This window comes from Arachis duranensis, chromosome 3 (assembly GCF_000817695.3).
Source record: "Arachis duranensis cultivar V14167 chromosome 3, aradu.V14167.gnm2.J7QH, whole genome shotgun sequence".
Classification (NCBI taxonomy): Eukaryota; Viridiplantae; Streptophyta; class Magnoliopsida; order Fabales; family Fabaceae; genus Arachis; species Arachis duranensis.
Genome location: NC_029774.3, coordinates 135,125,606 through 135,142,943, shown reverse-complemented (window position 1 = coordinate 135,142,943; position 17,338 = coordinate 135,125,606). Strand labels below are relative to the sequence as shown.

Below are 17,338 nucleotides of genomic sequence, written 5' to 3'. Positions count from 1 at the left end.
TTTGAAATTTAGTGACATAAAAATAATTCTTTAATTTTTTCAAGACATCCTTAAAAATTACATTCTTTTTCAGTTGTTTAAATTTAGCTCAAAAAATTTTAATTGTTAAATTTGGACAATTTTGTAGAATTTGAATTGGGCTGAGTTTTAAAATTATTTCAGTCCATGATAAATTATATGTTACTGTGAGAAAAATATCTGAGTTACTTTCTTTAAAAATAATAATCATCCTATTTTTATATCATTGGGTCATGTATCGACGACTACAACGAACAATGATAATAATGTTGTTCTTTTTCCAACCTTTTAAGTTATAATTAATTAATCAATATCAGTTCATACATTAATTCTCAATTACCATTAAACTTTTGACTTTGAAATATACCAAATAAATAATCAGTACCATATATACTAATAATAATTAACCACCCTTGATACTTGACAACTACATATGCTCTTAAGGCGCAACATATATATAAATCCATATATATTTAATGTTATTTATACACCTATGCTAGTCGAGGCACATCAGGTGAATACAGTACACATGACATGATATGGACCACAATACCCATTATCACTCGTGTATTAATTAATTAAATTTGTGCCTACTATTCTCTTATTCTTGTCTTCTTATTATCAACGCAACCTTTTGCTGTTTGAGAGACAGAGAAAAACAGAACTCAAATTCATTCCGATTTTTCTCCTTCCGTTCTTCCCTCTCTCTCTTTCTTACTTATCAACACCAATTACTCAACGCAACCATGGTCTGCTCTCTTCTCTTCTTTGCTACTACTTCTGCTTCAATTCCTGCTACCTTATTACTATTATTATTGTTGTTGTTGTTGTTGTTGCTGCTGCTGCTGCTGCTATTTAACTTTAAAATCAACAGCTATTTTGATCATCACTTTGGACACTGTATTTGTTTGCTGATCTTGTTCGTTTCGGATTACACACCTTCCATGTTCTCGATCTGATCATTATACATCATTCCCCTCAGATCTGATTACTCGTTTCCCTTCCTAATTTTCAAAGTTGTTTATACACTCCAATTAACCCCAAATTCATACACATTAACATTTTAATTTTAAGTCAAATGCTTTGGGTTTCGGATAAGATTTGTTTAAAAATTCTCGCATCCACTGAATCTTCACCAATTAGAGGTGAAGATCAAATAATTTGATTTTCTTTTTCTTATTGACTAGCTTCTTTGGTGGCGAAGAGATTAAACCAAGTATGTGCATGTAATCAATCATTTGGGCTTGTCTGTGGAGATGCTTGATCATAATTGCTTTGATTTTGTGTGTCTTTCAATTTCTCAGGCAAATGCTGCTTCAGGAATGGCAGTCCATGATGACTGCAAGTTGCGGTTTTTGGAGCTCAAGGCAAAAAGGACTCACAGGTTCATAGTTTTCAAGATTGAGGAGAATCAGAAGCAAGTCATTGTAGAGAAGCTTGGTGAGCCAGCTCAAGGCTATGAAGATTTCACTGCTTGCCTCCCTCCTAATGAGTGCCGGTATGCTGTATATGATTTCGAGTACTTGACTGAAGGCAATGTTCCTAAAAGCAGGATTTTCTTCATTGCTTGGTAATTAGATGTTTGTTTGTTTGTTTGTTTATACTCCAGCTATTTGCTTTTATTGTTTATTGTTGCTGCGATTGATATTAATTTAACTTTTGTTGGACTTTGTTGCTTTTTTTATTTGAAGGTCTCCTGACACATCAAGGGTTAGAAATAAGATGATTTATGCAAGCTCCAAAGACAGGTTCAAGAGAGAGCTCGATGGGATTCAAGTGGAGTTGCAAGCAACTGATCCTACTGAGATGGATCTCGATGTGTTCAAGAGCCGCGCCAACTAAACAACTACAAATAGCAGGCTTTGTGCTGGGGACTGCAGTGCGGTGTGCCCCCTTAAGGCTTTACTTTTATTGAAAATTTTTAGTTTCAGGGATGGTTATGTTGGCTAGTTATGGCCTCAATTTTCCCATGTTGTGGTATAATGTCTATTACATTTTCAACAATCTCCGCATGTTTTGATCTCATGATTTGTGATTTTATACAATATTTGTGTTGGAGTTGCATTTTAGTCCTATGCTTACTTGCTGAATTTGTAAATGTATGTGTGATCAGACAAAAAAAAATAGGGTTTACCTTATTGCTTCATTTGGTTGATACATGCTTTCTTTTGTATGGATAGGATAGACCTTTTTTTTCTCCATCCCTAAATTTTTTGAATAACTGAGTTTATCTTTGTTGTTTTGAGATCCTAGTTATTGGTTGAGTATTATTGTTTGAAGGTTGCTTTCAGTTATTTTTCTGTCTTTAGATCTGTTTGTAACTTTTAGGATGTGATCTAACCTGGTGGGACTCATTTATGGTGCTGAAGTAAATTTCTCTTTTGTCATGTCGACACTCGACAATTAAACATGCAGTAGAGAGGATTTATTCCTAGAATATAGAATTTTCCTCATTGTTAATTTCTAACATTATCCAACATGCACAACAACAAAATCCATTACATTTAGTACTATATGATTACATTATATTTCATGGTAACAACCAACAACCTAGTTGGCATCAAGCCAATTACGAAAGGCAAAAGCCAAACCATTTGAAGTACAATATTCATATTTCTTATTTACTTACTAATTATCTTTAGAGCATTCTTGATCTTTCAGTGTGTCATCATATCTCATATCTCATATGTCATTCCAATCCTGAGTAGCTTTGAACGTGGGATTGCAATTAGATGTTCTCCCTGCCTGAAGTTTCTCCTCAAGAAACTGTAGATATGATTGACCACTATTTTCTTTAAAACGGATGCATTGGGATCTGCCACCACCTCGGCTTCTCCCAACATGTAGACCACACTTCTCTCCATTGCTTTCTGCACAAATGCTATCTCCTCTTCTATTACCTGCAGAGTTGGGTTTGAGATTCTACTAACTGCTCCAAATGACTGAATGGAGCCTGATGAAGCATGGGACACATTTATGGCAGGGTTAGACCTTGAATGTTGTTGACCAGATTGGGACTGCACCACTTGGTCTTCCACTTGGTGCGAACAAAATGATGCAGGCATTATTCGATTAGAAGAACCTTTTCCATCCTTAGCAAACCATTCACTGCTGGATTGCTGTTGTTGGATACTCACTTGCAAATGGTAATCTGGATGCTCAGCATCACCAACTCCCACCCCCTCGTATACATGAGTAAAATTTTGAAGTCTTAAAAACTCTTTTAGCTGTTGAACTAATTGTTCCTCAAACTCTTTTGGTTCCCCAATCACATCATTGTAGCCATACCTCACCACACAGCGGAAGATTCTATATTCCTTTGGCTGAACTTGTCTGAAAAGGAATCTCTCTTCTAATGCGACTTTGCTAATAGGGATGGACTTCATGGAAACAAACACAACAACAGAGTGGATATGAGGTATGTTGGCAACAACTTTAGCAAAAATGGGTGGAACTCCTTCAACTAGCTCTGAGAATAGAAGTGCTACTCCAGGTATTCTGGATACAACCTGTTTGCTTACTATTTCTCTTAGATGTTCACTAGAAACCTTGTTGTTGGCCTCAAACATATACCTCTTTTTGTGTGTGTAATGCCAAATGGCCATGATAGCCATCAAGAACAAAGCAAGTACTAGTGGAAGAAAGCCTCCTTGAATGAACTTAGTTAACATGGATGATAAATACACAATCTCGATCGAACCAAATACCAAAACAAAAAGAACAATCCACCATATATTTGTCTTCCATATAACAAGCATTATAAGAGCAACCATGGCCGTTGTGACAAGCATCACCATGCACACAGCAATCCCTGTCATGGAAATTCAGACTTAGCACACAAGGTCTATGTTTGACTTGATAGACTATGAAATTGGAGTTCTTAATAATAGCATACCATAAGCATGGCCAATATTATTTGTGGTTTGGAAGGCGGCGGTGACTATGACACACGAGATCATAAGAATGTAGTTGATCTCGGGTATGTAAACCTGACCTTCATACTTGGCAGAGGTATGTATGACACTAACACTAGGGAAGCATCCCAAACTTAGAGACTGCTGGATTATAGAATATGCCCCTGAAATCATAGCCTGGCTTGCAATGATGGCAGCAGCAACTGCCACAACAAATGTTGGCCAATATATTGCACCTGCATATTGAAAATTCGGCATTTCAGCCATTTGATGAATCTGCGTGTACTGAATTTACTACCAAGATAGAAGAAACTTACTAGGTATCGAGTCATAAAATGTATTCGCCACATGGTCCGGGAACTTCCTAAGATATGCAGCTTGTCCACTGTATGCACACACTAGTGCAGGAAATGTAATAAAGGAGAAACTAAGCTGCAATAAGCATAGGATGGAAGTAAGTGTATATTTTGTTGAGGAAAAGCAAATTAATGAGAATATGGCTTGAAGCACCACACTCTGCTTATTCACTTACTTGAACTGCTCGTACACTGAAGTGACCCAAGTCTGCAAACATGGCCTCAGTCCCTGTAATGCATAGAAAAATTCCACCCAGAGAAATCCATCCGTCTTTACCATTCCTTCTGAAGTAATCTACAATGTACTTTGGATTCAAAGCTCGAAGCACACCAACTTCATATTTGAACAAGTTGAAGAGGCCTATGCCTCCAATGAATGAAAACCACACAATGATTATTGGGGCAAACGTTGTGCCCACTTTATCAGTGCCGTATCTTTGAACACAGAACAAAATTATCAAGATTGCTATTGAGATCCCCACAACAGCACCTGAAACAACAGTACCATTATATACTTTTCCTCAGCAACTTATGTACAAATATAAACACTTAAGTAGAAGAGGGAAGCATGTATGTACCTTGGCCAAGTGATTCACTCTTTGATTTGATCCCGCCAACTGCAGAAAGTACTGCTTTGCAAACAATTTCGAAAATGAATGTTAACAATTATATTGATATTAATTCATTAATTAATTGAGTTGAATTTCTTTAGTGACAAAATTTCACCTGAAATGGATGGTGTGAGAATTCCATCTCCGATGACCATAGAGGTTGACATGATAGTCACAACAAAAAGCAGAAGCTGAGCGAACTTACTATTCTCTAGCTTGTCCTTAATCTTTTGTGCCCTCTTTAATTGGTTTGATGGTGTTTCCAGTTTGTAATTTGAAAGTTGCATATCCTCTGGTTGATGATTTGGAATTAAGCTCACCTTAGCGTACCGGCAAATCAAAGAGTACAATGCAAATGTCCCACCTAAATACACATCATAATAATTTAGAAATAATAAAAAATACTAAAAAGGACAAAATAATGTTTCTTGGAATATATTTATTTAGGCCGTATTTGTTTATATGTACCAAAACGCTGTAATAAAAATACAACCATACAAAATAATGTTTGATAAATGAAACATAAATACAGATATTTATATTCTAATATATTGAATTAGTGTATTTTATATATTTTTTATAAAGATATAAAGACATTAATAAAAGATACCGTTTATTTTTGTATTTTTTTATTATTTTTATATTTTTATAATTATGTTTTTTTATTATATTTTTTTTCTAAATCTTATGAGGTAGAAAATGAAGATAAATTAGGCTTTTCATAATTTATTTATCTTTATATTTAATCTATTATCAAACAAAATACAAAACATTAAATTTTATATTGTTGTCTTTTATGTCATATTTTAGTTGTCTTATTTTATTTTTAAACTAAACACAATAGAAAATTTTAGACTTTTTAAGGTAAAACTTTGATATGACATAAATTATCTCTCTAAAAAATATTTTTAAAATTCGAATAGTAATTAAACTTACAAATCTAGAGATTCAAAATTTTAAAATTTCAACTAAGTTACAACTCAGTTGAAATTTTAAAATTTTAAGAATATAATAAAAGAATTATTTTTATAAAATGTATATTTTTCAAAAAAAAAAATTATACGTTTTTCAATAACAAAAGACAGATTTACTGGTTTTAAACTAGTTTAATTGATTTTGCAATCGATTTTTTGTCTGAAGCATACCGACAAAAATTAATTGCCAATTAATTCAGTTAAACCGGTCCATTCGGTAAGATTTTTAGAACTAAGCTAAAAAGCTTATTAATTACATATAATTGATGTCATTCTTTTCAAGTTTTCCATAATTATTATCAACTATATTTCATAGTTACATTTTTCCATAGAAAATTAATTTTTCAAGGTATATACACTTTATTAATGAATAACATTAGTTAAGACGCCAAAAGAAAGGACATAAAATTAAATACACACTATACTTAAGAAATAAGACACTAACATACCATCACCGTTGTCATTAGCCCACAGAACGATGCAAATATACTTAAGGAAGGGAACGAGTGCAATGGTATAGATGATGAGAGAGAGGCATCCAAGAAGATCATCAGTGTTTTTTATACCATCGGTGAAGGTGCTTGAATACACATAAAGTGGAGATGTTCCAATGTCCCCATATATCACCCCTATGCTTTGAAATGCTAAGCTCAATGTTGTTCTCCAACTTATCTGTTATACATCAAATTTTAGGGTCATCGTATCATGTTTTAGGTTTTTTTATTTATTTAATAAATATAAACATTGTTATTATGGCCTAAAACTGTTATTATGACCATTAATTTTTAGTAATTTTGACTAATATTTAGTTAGCAAAAATTTTAAGTTATTTTTAATAAATAAATTCTATTAATTTATGTGTGTAAATTTTAAAAAATATAAATATAAATTGTATTAATTTATATGTGTAAATCTTTATTAATGTAAGTATAAATTATTATTAACTAAATATCAATCTAAAATAATAATATTTACTGGTAATGTAGCATTGCTCATGTTAAAAGGTGTTACAATGTTATTATGTATCATAAGTTTCGAAAGTTGATAAGATTGAGAGGAGGATGACAAACCAAATGGCGGTGATAGGTGGAAGGAATTCTTGCAGCCTCCAAATTGAGGGAATCAACACGGCCAACAAGCTTACCCCAAGAAGCCTTTCTATCACTAATTATCTTCTTCTTCTTAGGCTCGCTATTACTTGATGCTAGTGTTTCCTTCTCACTCTTCATGCCTTCCATTGTTATACTCACCACTATGTTCTCGGAGATACCTATTTTGTATCTCTCCTATACCTACTATAACTTCTCTTAGGATTTTATAGGCAGTTACAAAAAAGTCAGCGGTATTTGCTTCCTTCATTATTAATTTTTTGGAAAATGACTTCCTTAAAAAAAATCGTTAGACAATGATTTAACAACACCTAAGCTTTTCTAACGACTACCCAGCTCGATACTCATTTGATCATTTAGTATTTTTCTTTTATATTGAGTATTATCATTTTAACATACCTCAGCCATTTAAAGTAAATATTAATGCGCTACGAAAAAAAAGGAATGCAATTTTTTTTAAAATTTACTTTTTATTATATGTAACAAACAAATTAATATGTTTTAGATTTTTTTTATAAATTTAACAAAAAATTCGTTAACTTAATTAACAAATTATCCTTTTAGATTTAAACAATATAAAATTAACAAACAAAGAGAGTTAAAATTTGTTTAATTAATAAATAAAAAAATCAAAAATATTACTTGTCTTTTAAATTTTAGTTTTTGGTCAATTTTTTAAAAAATTTATTATTATTTAATTAATTTAAATACCTATTTTTACGTATTAATTGTTCAAAAAATAAAAAAAAATACTTTTTTTTTTCTTCTAAAAACTGAATAAAGAATAATATTTAAAAGATACCTAGTTATATTAAAAAAATATTAAGGACTCTTTTATTAATATTAAGAAAATGTTAATATTTAAAAAAAGAGTTAAAATTTATTTAATTAATAAATAAAAATTATTAAAGAGTCAATATCTTTTATTAATATTAATTAATATTTTAGACTAATAATTATTTTTATAGTATTTAAATTTAGATTTAAAAATTAAAATTTAAAATTTAAAATTTAGTCTTTAACTTATTAAAAGCCGTTTAAAGATGATCCTATTAGTTGTTTTTTTTTATTTAGAATATTAATATAATATTTATTTTTTATTATTTCATGTATGTTTAGTGGGATTAATATGATGAATTGGTTTGAGGGACAACAAATGAGTTGTTAAGAGAGACCATGCATATAAATTAGCAGACCAAATAATTTTATAACTCGCTGAAATTTTTTTATAATAGATATAGAATATAGATATTATTATTAAATTGGACTGAATATCCATACACACCTACTAATAGTCTTGTATTGCATCTCAAATACCAAGAGTGGAGGCCGCCTAATATATAGCATGCTGAACAATCATCTCATTGTAATTTAAACAACGTTCTAAGATATATTAACGTATATTAAATGAAATTTTAATTAACAAATAAAGGTAACTTTTAACACACTCATTAGAAAACTTTTATCATTTTTCCATCAATAATAGAGTTGGGTATGCAAACGCTATCTAATAGTTTATGTCAACTCCGAGGTACAGCAGCTTACACCTGCATGTTATATTATTCGAAAATTTGTTACATGAAAAGTTGAAAACTATTAGTTTACTTACAATTATCGTAATTATTGCCGATAAAAAAATTCCCAACCCTTGTAAGCGATTCATGTCAACCATCCTTTTTTCCGTCACTTATTGTATTCAACCTATGAATTTAATATTTTTGCTATTTTTAATATTCAAACTACAATTTCTCAGTTTAGATGATCTAAATCAAAGAAAAAAAAGACTAATTTTTTTGGATATGAAAAAAATTTTAGTGTAATACTTAATTATTGAATTTAATGATGTTTTTTAAAGTTTTGGACAGCTCAATAATATTAATAATATACCTTTATGTATTGTATATTTTAAGTTTTACTAATATCTAAAAAATAAAAAATAAAATGTTGGAAAAAACCTAAAAGCCATACAACAACAACAGCAGCAAAGACTTTTATTAATTTCTTTAAAAAAAATTAATTTTAATACATTATTATTCTAAAATAATTTTATACGTGTATCGAATTATATAATAATACATCAACAAAACTAACTATTTTATATAATTATATAATTGTATAAAATTTTTTACATTATCAATACATTAGCCTCAAAAATTCAAATTTCCGATTCTTTTATTATTGAATTAGATAGGACATCCTTAAACATTCTACTTTTAAATGCTGAAGTATTATATTTATCAAACAAATAATAGATCTGGATTTCAATATTTTCCGAGGTATCGTACAAAGTTTGGTAGTTGTTGCATATTATATATTTAATTATTCGTCTGGATATTATACTATATGCATTCAACATTCTATGCTCATCATCCTTATGTCAATAACACGGGAGTGATCCTCTCCACAAAAAAAATTGGACGGTGTCCAGTGTTAAATTTAATCTTTTATTATTTTTTTATATTTAATTTTGATTTATTTATAAAATTAAAGATTAGAAATTATATTTTATTCTTTTAAATATTAAAAAAATTAGAGAGAATCCATTTTTTAATAACACAGACCAGTTACTTAACTTTTATAAATTTGTAATTATTACCAATAAAAAAATTCTTTCCCTTCCAAACAATTCATGTCAACCATGGTATCCCTGTCAAGAAATTAGTTTAGTGTACGGAAAACCTTTGCACTAATTGTGATTCGAACCATTTAATAATCAACTTAGTTTTGTTGTAGGTTTAATTATTTTATTAGTTTTTATAATTTTATTAAATTATAATTAGATTTTTATATATTTTTTAATTAAAATTTTATATTATTTTTAATTTTAGGTGTAATTATTCTGTTGGTCTCTATAGTTTTATCAAATTTTTAATTAAGTCTCTATACTTTTTTTTTTTAATTAGATTCTTATACTACTTTTAATTTTATAATTACGTCATTTTCATGTTAAAAATGTTAAAATAAACATAATATTTTTACCAAAATACATGCGATCAAAGATTTAATTAAGTTTTTCATTATAAATACCTTCAATTTGCGAAAAATATTCAGTTAACTCTAATATACTTTACACTAGGAAGAACTTAAGTACAAAATTAAAGCAATGTAGGAATTTAATTGAAAGGAAAAAAATATAGGGACCTAATTAAAAATTTGGTAAAACTATAAGGACCAACAGAATAATTAAACTTTATTTTATAATTAGATCTTTTCTAATCTAAAAAATATTAAAATTAACTGAATATTTTTTTACAAATTGAAGATATTTATAATTAAAAATTTAATTAAATCTTTAATCATATATATTTTAGAAGAAATATTCTATTAATTTTAATATTTTTTATATAAAAAAATCTAATTACAAAATTAAAAATAGTGTAAAGATTTAATTAAAAAATATAAAAATTTATTAAAAATTTAATAAAACTATCAAGATGAACAAATAATTAAACCTTTGCTGTATTGTGGATTTTCTAATTAAGTATGACATGAATTCGGGGATTATATATACTCTGCATTATTGTGTATATTACAACACGATGATGACTAATAGAAACTCCTTTTAATCTTGCATAATTTGTCCTATTCGTCTTCTATGACTTTTTTTATTTTCAGTTATTTTATTCTTTCTGACTTTTCACGTCACCTCTCTCATTTTCTTAGGTAGCGTTTGGTGGAGAGACAGAGACAGAAAGACTGAGACTGAGAGACAGAGACTGAGAGACAGGAATTGAAACAAATTTCAGTATTCTGTTTGGTGCAAAATGGGAGACAGAAATTGAAACAAGAATGAAATTTTAATTTAATTTGTACAAAGGATAAAATTGGAATTAATTAATTGAAATGAAAGTATTTAAGGTATAAAATGTTATTAAAGTTTCAATCTCCATCTCTAAAAATTTCAGTCCCCTGTGTCCCTACTTTTTGGAGGTACTGAAATACTGAAATTTTGGAGACAGAGACAGAAATTTTAGTACCAGTCTCTGAACTAACAAATACAATACTGAATCTCAGTCTCTCAATCTCTGTCTCAGTACCTGAAAACAAACGCTACCTTAGTTTCTATTAACCTAAGACAACTAAAGGTTTCACTTCCTTACCTACATTATTCAATAGCAAAGACGGATACTAATTGGTTTCTGAAATATCATGGTATGACTTATAAGTATAAAATAATCTGCTGATAATGCTGATAAGTAATAATATCTCATTTTGAACAAGTTCAATGAACTATATACTAGATTTCTCCTCTTTAGGGATGGTGTTAAACACTAGCAGAATAACCACTGCCGATCTAGCTATAGGCTTTTGGTTTTGGTCAAACTTCATTCATATTGGTTGGACATAATTATTTTTAAATTTAATTATTCTATTAGTCTTTATAATTTTATTAAATTTTTATATTTTTTAATTAAAAATATAATTAATAAGAGGAATAATAAAAGGAATAATAATAAGAAAGGGAACCAAGAACTTGGAGGAGGTAACATCCACGAACGAAACTGTTCCACTATAACCGGATGAGAACAATGTAAAAGAAAGAGTATCGTACGGAATTAGCACAGAGTACCTACGTTAAACATGAGGGAACATAATTATGTAGAATACAATCTCGTCGCACAGGGCGGCAGCCACATCACGGTCCCTTTCAGAAGACCAAAATAATGGTACATATAATATTATTATTAGACCGCGGAAATGCCTCTGATTGGTCATCACTTTTCATCAAACTCACATCAAAGACCCTTCAAAACCGGGAAGTGACTAAGATTAGTAGCTGTTCTGCCATAATTGTTGGGACTGCTTTGATGGCTGGCTCTGAGAACCACCAAGGGATGCTTCCCTAGGGTTCTGCTGCTGATGTTCCAGGGACATGCCTTGTTGGTAGAAGTTAGGGTATCCGGGGGGTCCAAAATGCTGCGATGGTTGCTGGCTTTGCCGGAATCCACCTTGTTGGTGATTCTGTCCCTGGAAGTTGTAGTATGTGCTGGGTGGAACGGCAGACATCGTTCTTGATCCAGGCCCTTGAACCCACATGGGAGAATTCTCATTCTGTCACACAAGTAAATACAAACATTAGCCAACATGCCCAAAGATAAAATGATAGACTAAATAGTGTTTTTTTGTTTTTTTAATACAACAAAATGAACCACATCAGATTGCCTTGAACCATAAGAAACTTCACCATCGACAACGAGAGTGTTGCAAAGCAATGCTATGAGCAATCTCTATACCTGCTGTAGTGAAATCATATGATTGTTGTCTTTGTATTGGGAGTTTAATACATCATCATATCCAATGGTTGTACTGGTAGGGGCTGCAGGTGGATTCAAAGGGAAGTTTCCTCCAGGAATGCTTGTTGAACTTCCGAAACCATATCCAGATGGAACAGCAGCAGATTGAGGCAAGCTGCTAACAGAAATACTATTTTTATACTGTGGAAGCACAGCTGCCAAAGATTGGTGATATGTGTTATTTCCAGCAAAGGCCTGTTGAAATGCTGATGGCATGTAGGTATAGCTCTGAGGCATGAATGGATAGCCAATCATATTGGCAAAATGTCCCAGAGGAAGAGTAGGTTGGGAGTAAGGATGCACAGCAAGGTGTTGAGGAAGTGCAGGTGCAGTGGCAACACTGGCAGGCAGTGCCTGCGGATTTGGTTGAGCTGCAGATATACTGTTTGCTCTTAGAGCCTGTATAATGGAAAAGAGAAGTTATTATAAGACTGCATTTACATCACCCTCTTCCAATATCAACAATTTCAAGATACAAAAACAAAATTTAATTGTGAAATATAATCTTCTCTTCTAGTGAACAATCTTTATTTAAAGAATGCACCAGTGACCTATACAAACATCTGTACAAGGTGAACATTTATGGGATCATTGCACAAAGTCTTTTTTTTTTCAACAACATGCACCAATAACCTTTAGTAACATTAAAAGGACAAGGTTGAACTTATAGCATAACTTTGGAGATAATTTTCACCAAGGTTCAACTAAAGGTATTGTTTAACGAATTTTGCTATACAACTGATTGACTGAAGTCAACATCAAATACAGTAAAAGTATGGATTATAAGTTCCGGTATCCTTTTTTCCGGGCTAAGAATAACCACATATTCTGTAAACCACAACACTCGATTTTATTGATATGACAAAATCTCACTCAATCGGCTAAAAATATAAAGTTTGAACTGGAAGTGCACCTCAGACATGGTAATAGTGGGACCACCAATTGACGAAGCAATGTTGCTATACTTTGCAGGCAATGATTGTGTTGCAGGGAAGGGTGAATATGGGATATCCTCCCTTGCTGTTTGAACCGTTGATGCCAACAGAGAACTGGGCAAAGAATTCGTATATCCCTGCTGAAAAACAGCACCAAGAGTTAGGTGTAGATAGCAAAATTGTTGGACCATATTAATATTACAAATATTCCATAATCAACCAAAATTCACTTAAAACACACAAAAGGATAAAATGGCTGGCCTTTTGATATGTTTTACATTAAATATTAAAAATTCTAACTGTATACTTACCATTACACTAGAGAAAGGAGACAGATTCTGCATTTGAGAGCTGGTTTGTGAATGGGAAAATGCAACATCTTGGGGTTGAGCATTTTCATAATTAAACTCGTGTGAAGACGAATGAAATGAATATTGATTTTCGTGAGATGTCTCAGGAGGTTCAGATTTCAAAGCCTCTGGTTGTGAACCAGAAGAATGTTCATAGGACCCAGCATCCACACCAGCCCTGTGAGCTAAATTTCCATCCGAGGTAGTATCAAGATGTTCATCCCCATAATAGTCAGGGTTTCTGCAAGAAGATATTAAAGTAAGTAAACTACAAATGACTATAAATGCAACTATGTGTGTGCGCACACATAAGCCATATGCACATACCTAACATCTGAGGACCCGATTGTTGAAACATCTATGGTTCCAGATGTATCCTCCAAGTTACTTTCCAATGGCTGGGATGAATATGGCCCAGATCCTGTGATGCCAGCGTTCTTTCCAGATCCAAAACTTCCAAAGCTCAGACTAAAGCACTCTGGGGTATGTATTTGGAGGTGATTTGGAATAAGAAGTGGAGGATTGTCCTCCTCTTGTTCTTTGCCTTCATCATCCTTGTTCAGATTAAGCTGCTCTAAGTTTGTCACTGCTGATGAAACACCATCTTCAGCTGAAAGGAAGATGCAGCATATATTTAATATGGTAAATAACTAAAGATTTCCAAAGAACTAACCAATTGCATCACGGAGGGAATACACATGAACTAAACTATCCTCATGTGTATTCCACCATTAGTGTATCACAAGTAGTGAAATACACACAACATGAGGATGACATCAGATTGACTTGCCAGAGGGAAAACACAATCTCTCTATCATTTCTACAACAGATGCAGAAAATATATCATGAAAACAAAGGAATATGATCATTAGTGAAATTTTTGCGGGGAAGACACAAAACTGCAAATCATTAGCATGCTCATCACCTTCGTTGTTTTCGAAAGGATGCTGATGAGGTTGGTAGGAATTTATGTCCTTGTACAGACTACTCTCAAAAGCAGATGCGCTTTCTGGATTATCCTCAGATAAACTTTTAGCAGATAAGGAAACAGATCCGGCATTGTCTGGGTTCCTCATTGGACCATCTTCAGTTACACATTCATTTGCATGTGGCTTCAATTGCCGATTAGCTTCCACAAAGTTAGAAGAGTTTGTATTGTAGTCAGCATTTGCATGGAGATCAGCGGCAGATGATACACAAATAGCAGGTTGATGCTCAATAGATGGCCATTCATCATTCTGTTGAACATTGTGGTTAACCACAAAACCCTGATCATTATTTGTCTCCGACGGCTTGGAAGGATGACCTTGCAATGAATGCAAATTGTTGTGCGAAGCTGCTGGAGGAGCAAAAGCATTCTGATGATTACCACCGTGGATAGAAGTGTTGGGCATTGTCTTGGACTGTGGCCTACCCATCTTGACAATGTCAGCCATTGATATTTGACCAGGGTTCCCCCTCCAGGCAGATTGAAATCCACCAAGTTGTGAAGATGAAGACAATGCATCACTCACACCGACTGAATCACTGCAACAATTTTGAAGATATTTATAAACATGAACAAAATCACATTGTATAGCCTTCTAGAGGTTTATGAGTAAATCACATTGGTCATCCTTTTTGCTAGCAACAACAAAATTGGTTTTTATAACATAACTATGTCATGAGTTTTGTCATCCAAATACCAGTTTAACTAAATTATAAGGACTATATTGGATAGCAAATATTGGATGCTGAGGGAATACTTTGATGTTTCATATATAGATTAGGAAACCACGTCAAGCCACAAAAAGAATAAAGATAGATGAAAAATTAATAGCCAGATACGTAAAAACATTACTATTTTTTTATATCAAACTTCATGTGCAGGAGTTTTTGTCTATTAATGCTTGAACTGGCCATTAAATGCACACAAGGAACATCAGTTCCTCATAATTAGAACCATAAAGTCAAGAGAATCAATAGTACAGAATGCATCAACTGTTTAAGAGGCAAACAACACGAAACTAAAACAACATTGAAAATTGCTTGCGTAATGTGGCTTTTAGAGGCGGCTTTCTTCTTTAGATAAAAAATGGAGGAAAACCATTTTACATATCCATCACCTGGCAACTGAATTTCATGCTACATAAATGCAAGTGCTAATAAAACCATTTCAACTGTTTACTAGGAACAATTCAAAAGCAGCCATAACCATAAGATTTTCATTAATTTTAGTAAACTCAAATCTGAGAATAAGTTTTTCCAAATCTCCATGCACATATAACTACAAATGAAGGAAAAGAGACCTGTGGGATGGCAATTGTCTGCTCACGTTATTCTCCAACACACTAGATGCATATGATGTTGAGCTGCCATAAGCAGGGGTTCCATTTTCTTTCTTGGTTACAGGTTTCCCCTGCAATAGACCGGAATCTGACAACCAAAAATAAAAAGAATATTAATTCAAGTTCAAAGCAACATCGTCTTAACAATGCATACCAAATCAAAATTTAAAAACTAGCAACAAAAACAACACTACTGCGCGCATACCACTGCTACTGTATTGATTTGCGGCACCACGACCAACATACCGGTCCGTCCCGGCCCTTGCCCCGCTGCCTCGACTAGATGTATTACTTGTTCCACGAGGCCTGGAATCAGTTGTATCCTTACTCTGTTCAAAAATAAAAGAATAATCAACAAATAATTTTTTAAAGAAAATACATGAATGAAATATATAATATAAGTGTGCAAGTGCAATGAGCAAAGCAAATACATAAACTAATAAGCAAGAAACGTAAAGAAAAAAATCCTAAAATGCATAGGTTTAACACAAGAACAACGAACCTCTTTTTTCTTATCTCGTTTGCTCTTGACCTCGTGAAAAGGATCTAAACAAATTTTAAACGCAAAAGATTAGCGAACATATACATATCCAACTAAAACTACTCACTGCAACTGCAACTCAAGAAAGCTGAGAGAGAGAGAGAGAGAGAGAGAGAGAGAGAACCTTGGGAGAGGAGGCGACTAACGGCTTCGTTAGGGTCCATGTTGCAGTCCTTGAGAGCGGCGTAGATCTCATGGTCGGGTATGTTAGTGACTATCTCCTTCAAACTCTGAACCATTTTCCGGCATCCAGAAGGAATCCCCGACGGCAAGCCCTTACCACCGCCATTGTTCTTCCCGCTCATCCTCTCCTAAACTGTGTATCGCGTCAGATCTGCCACCGCGCCCCCCGCCGGGCTCTCCTAGGGTTCCGCCGCAACAACACCACCAACGAAACAAACAAGAAAAGAAAGCCTGAAATACGGAAGCAAAGAGATATATATATGCTCTGTTTCTCTTTGGATTTGCACCGAAACGGAAACTAAAATGAGAACAAAAACCCTTTCTCTCTCTCTCGTACACTTTGCCCTCTTCTCCTTTTTCCTGTCTTAGCTCTCGCTCTTCTCAATTTTTAAATATAAATGTTTTCTTTGGGTGAATTTGTTAGGTTTTCCGATCACCAATTAAAGATTTTTCAGATGTATTTTTTTTAACATGGATATTTTTATTGTTTAAAGTTAACTTTTTTTATTTTTTCAATATTATTAATCCCTCATAATATAAATAAAACTAAATAAAAAATTATATTTACTCTTCAAATATTTTAAAAATTTTATTTTTGTAATTAATGTAAAACCTATTATAAAATATTTTAAAGAGTAAATTTTCTAATATTTTTTATTTACCATCAAAATTCAATTATAAATTTTTAAACTAGTAAAAATACTAGGATAGTTAATTTTGTTTCTT

At 32.3% G+C, this 17,338-nt stretch overlaps 3 protein-coding genes across 4 annotated transcripts; 1 reads left to right on the top strand and 2 right to left on the bottom strand.

The window, feature by feature from the left end:
• The first annotated feature begins 613 nt into the window (after nt 1-613).
• Nucleotides 614-2,087, top strand: LOC107482187 (actin-depolymerizing factor 3). The gene is made up of 3 exons (XM_016102591.3): nt 614-767; nt 1,323-1,588; nt 1,710-2,087. The coding sequence occupies exons 1-3, from the start codon at nt 765-767 to the stop codon at nt 1,858-1,860; spliced, it is 420 nt and encodes a 139-aa protein (XP_015958077.1). The 5' UTR covers nt 614-764; the 3' UTR covers nt 1,861-2,087.
• A 410-nt stretch (nt 2,088-2,497) lies between these two features.
• Nucleotides 2,498-7,147, bottom strand: LOC107482186 (potassium transporter 5). The gene is made up of 8 exons (XM_016102589.3): nt 6,944-7,147; nt 6,323-6,545; nt 5,015-5,263; nt 4,867-4,917; nt 4,465-4,778; nt 4,250-4,364; nt 3,914-4,168; nt 2,498-3,829 (listed from the first exon to the last, which is right to left on the bottom strand). The coding sequence occupies exons 1-8, from the start codon at nt 7,109-7,111 to the stop codon at nt 2,694-2,696; spliced, it is 2,511 nt and encodes an 836-aa protein (XP_015958075.1). The 5' UTR covers nt 7,112-7,147; the 3' UTR covers nt 2,498-2,693.
• Nucleotides 7,148-11,456: 4,309 nt separating this feature from the next.
• Nucleotides 11,457-16,998, bottom strand: LOC107482188 (uncharacterized). Of its 2 annotated transcripts, none has more exons than XM_016102593.3 (10): nt 16,554-16,998; nt 16,391-16,434; nt 16,094-16,217; nt 15,850-15,976; nt 14,487-15,088; nt 13,889-14,171; nt 13,523-13,802; nt 13,190-13,348; nt 12,217-12,675; nt 11,457-12,034 (listed from the first exon to the last, which is right to left on the bottom strand). In XM_016102593.3, the coding sequence occupies exons 1-10, from the start codon at nt 16,732-16,734 to the stop codon at nt 11,753-11,755; spliced, it is 2,541 nt and encodes an 846-aa protein (XP_015958079.1). In that variant the 5' UTR covers nt 16,735-16,998; the 3' UTR covers nt 11,457-11,752. The 2 variants fall into 2 exon arrangements, with proteins under 2 accessions (XP_015958079.1, XP_015958078.1); XM_016102592.3 differs by having other exon boundaries at nt 13,190-13,351; nt 16,554-16,997.
• Between the last annotated feature and the right edge of the window lie 340 nt (nt 16,999-17,338).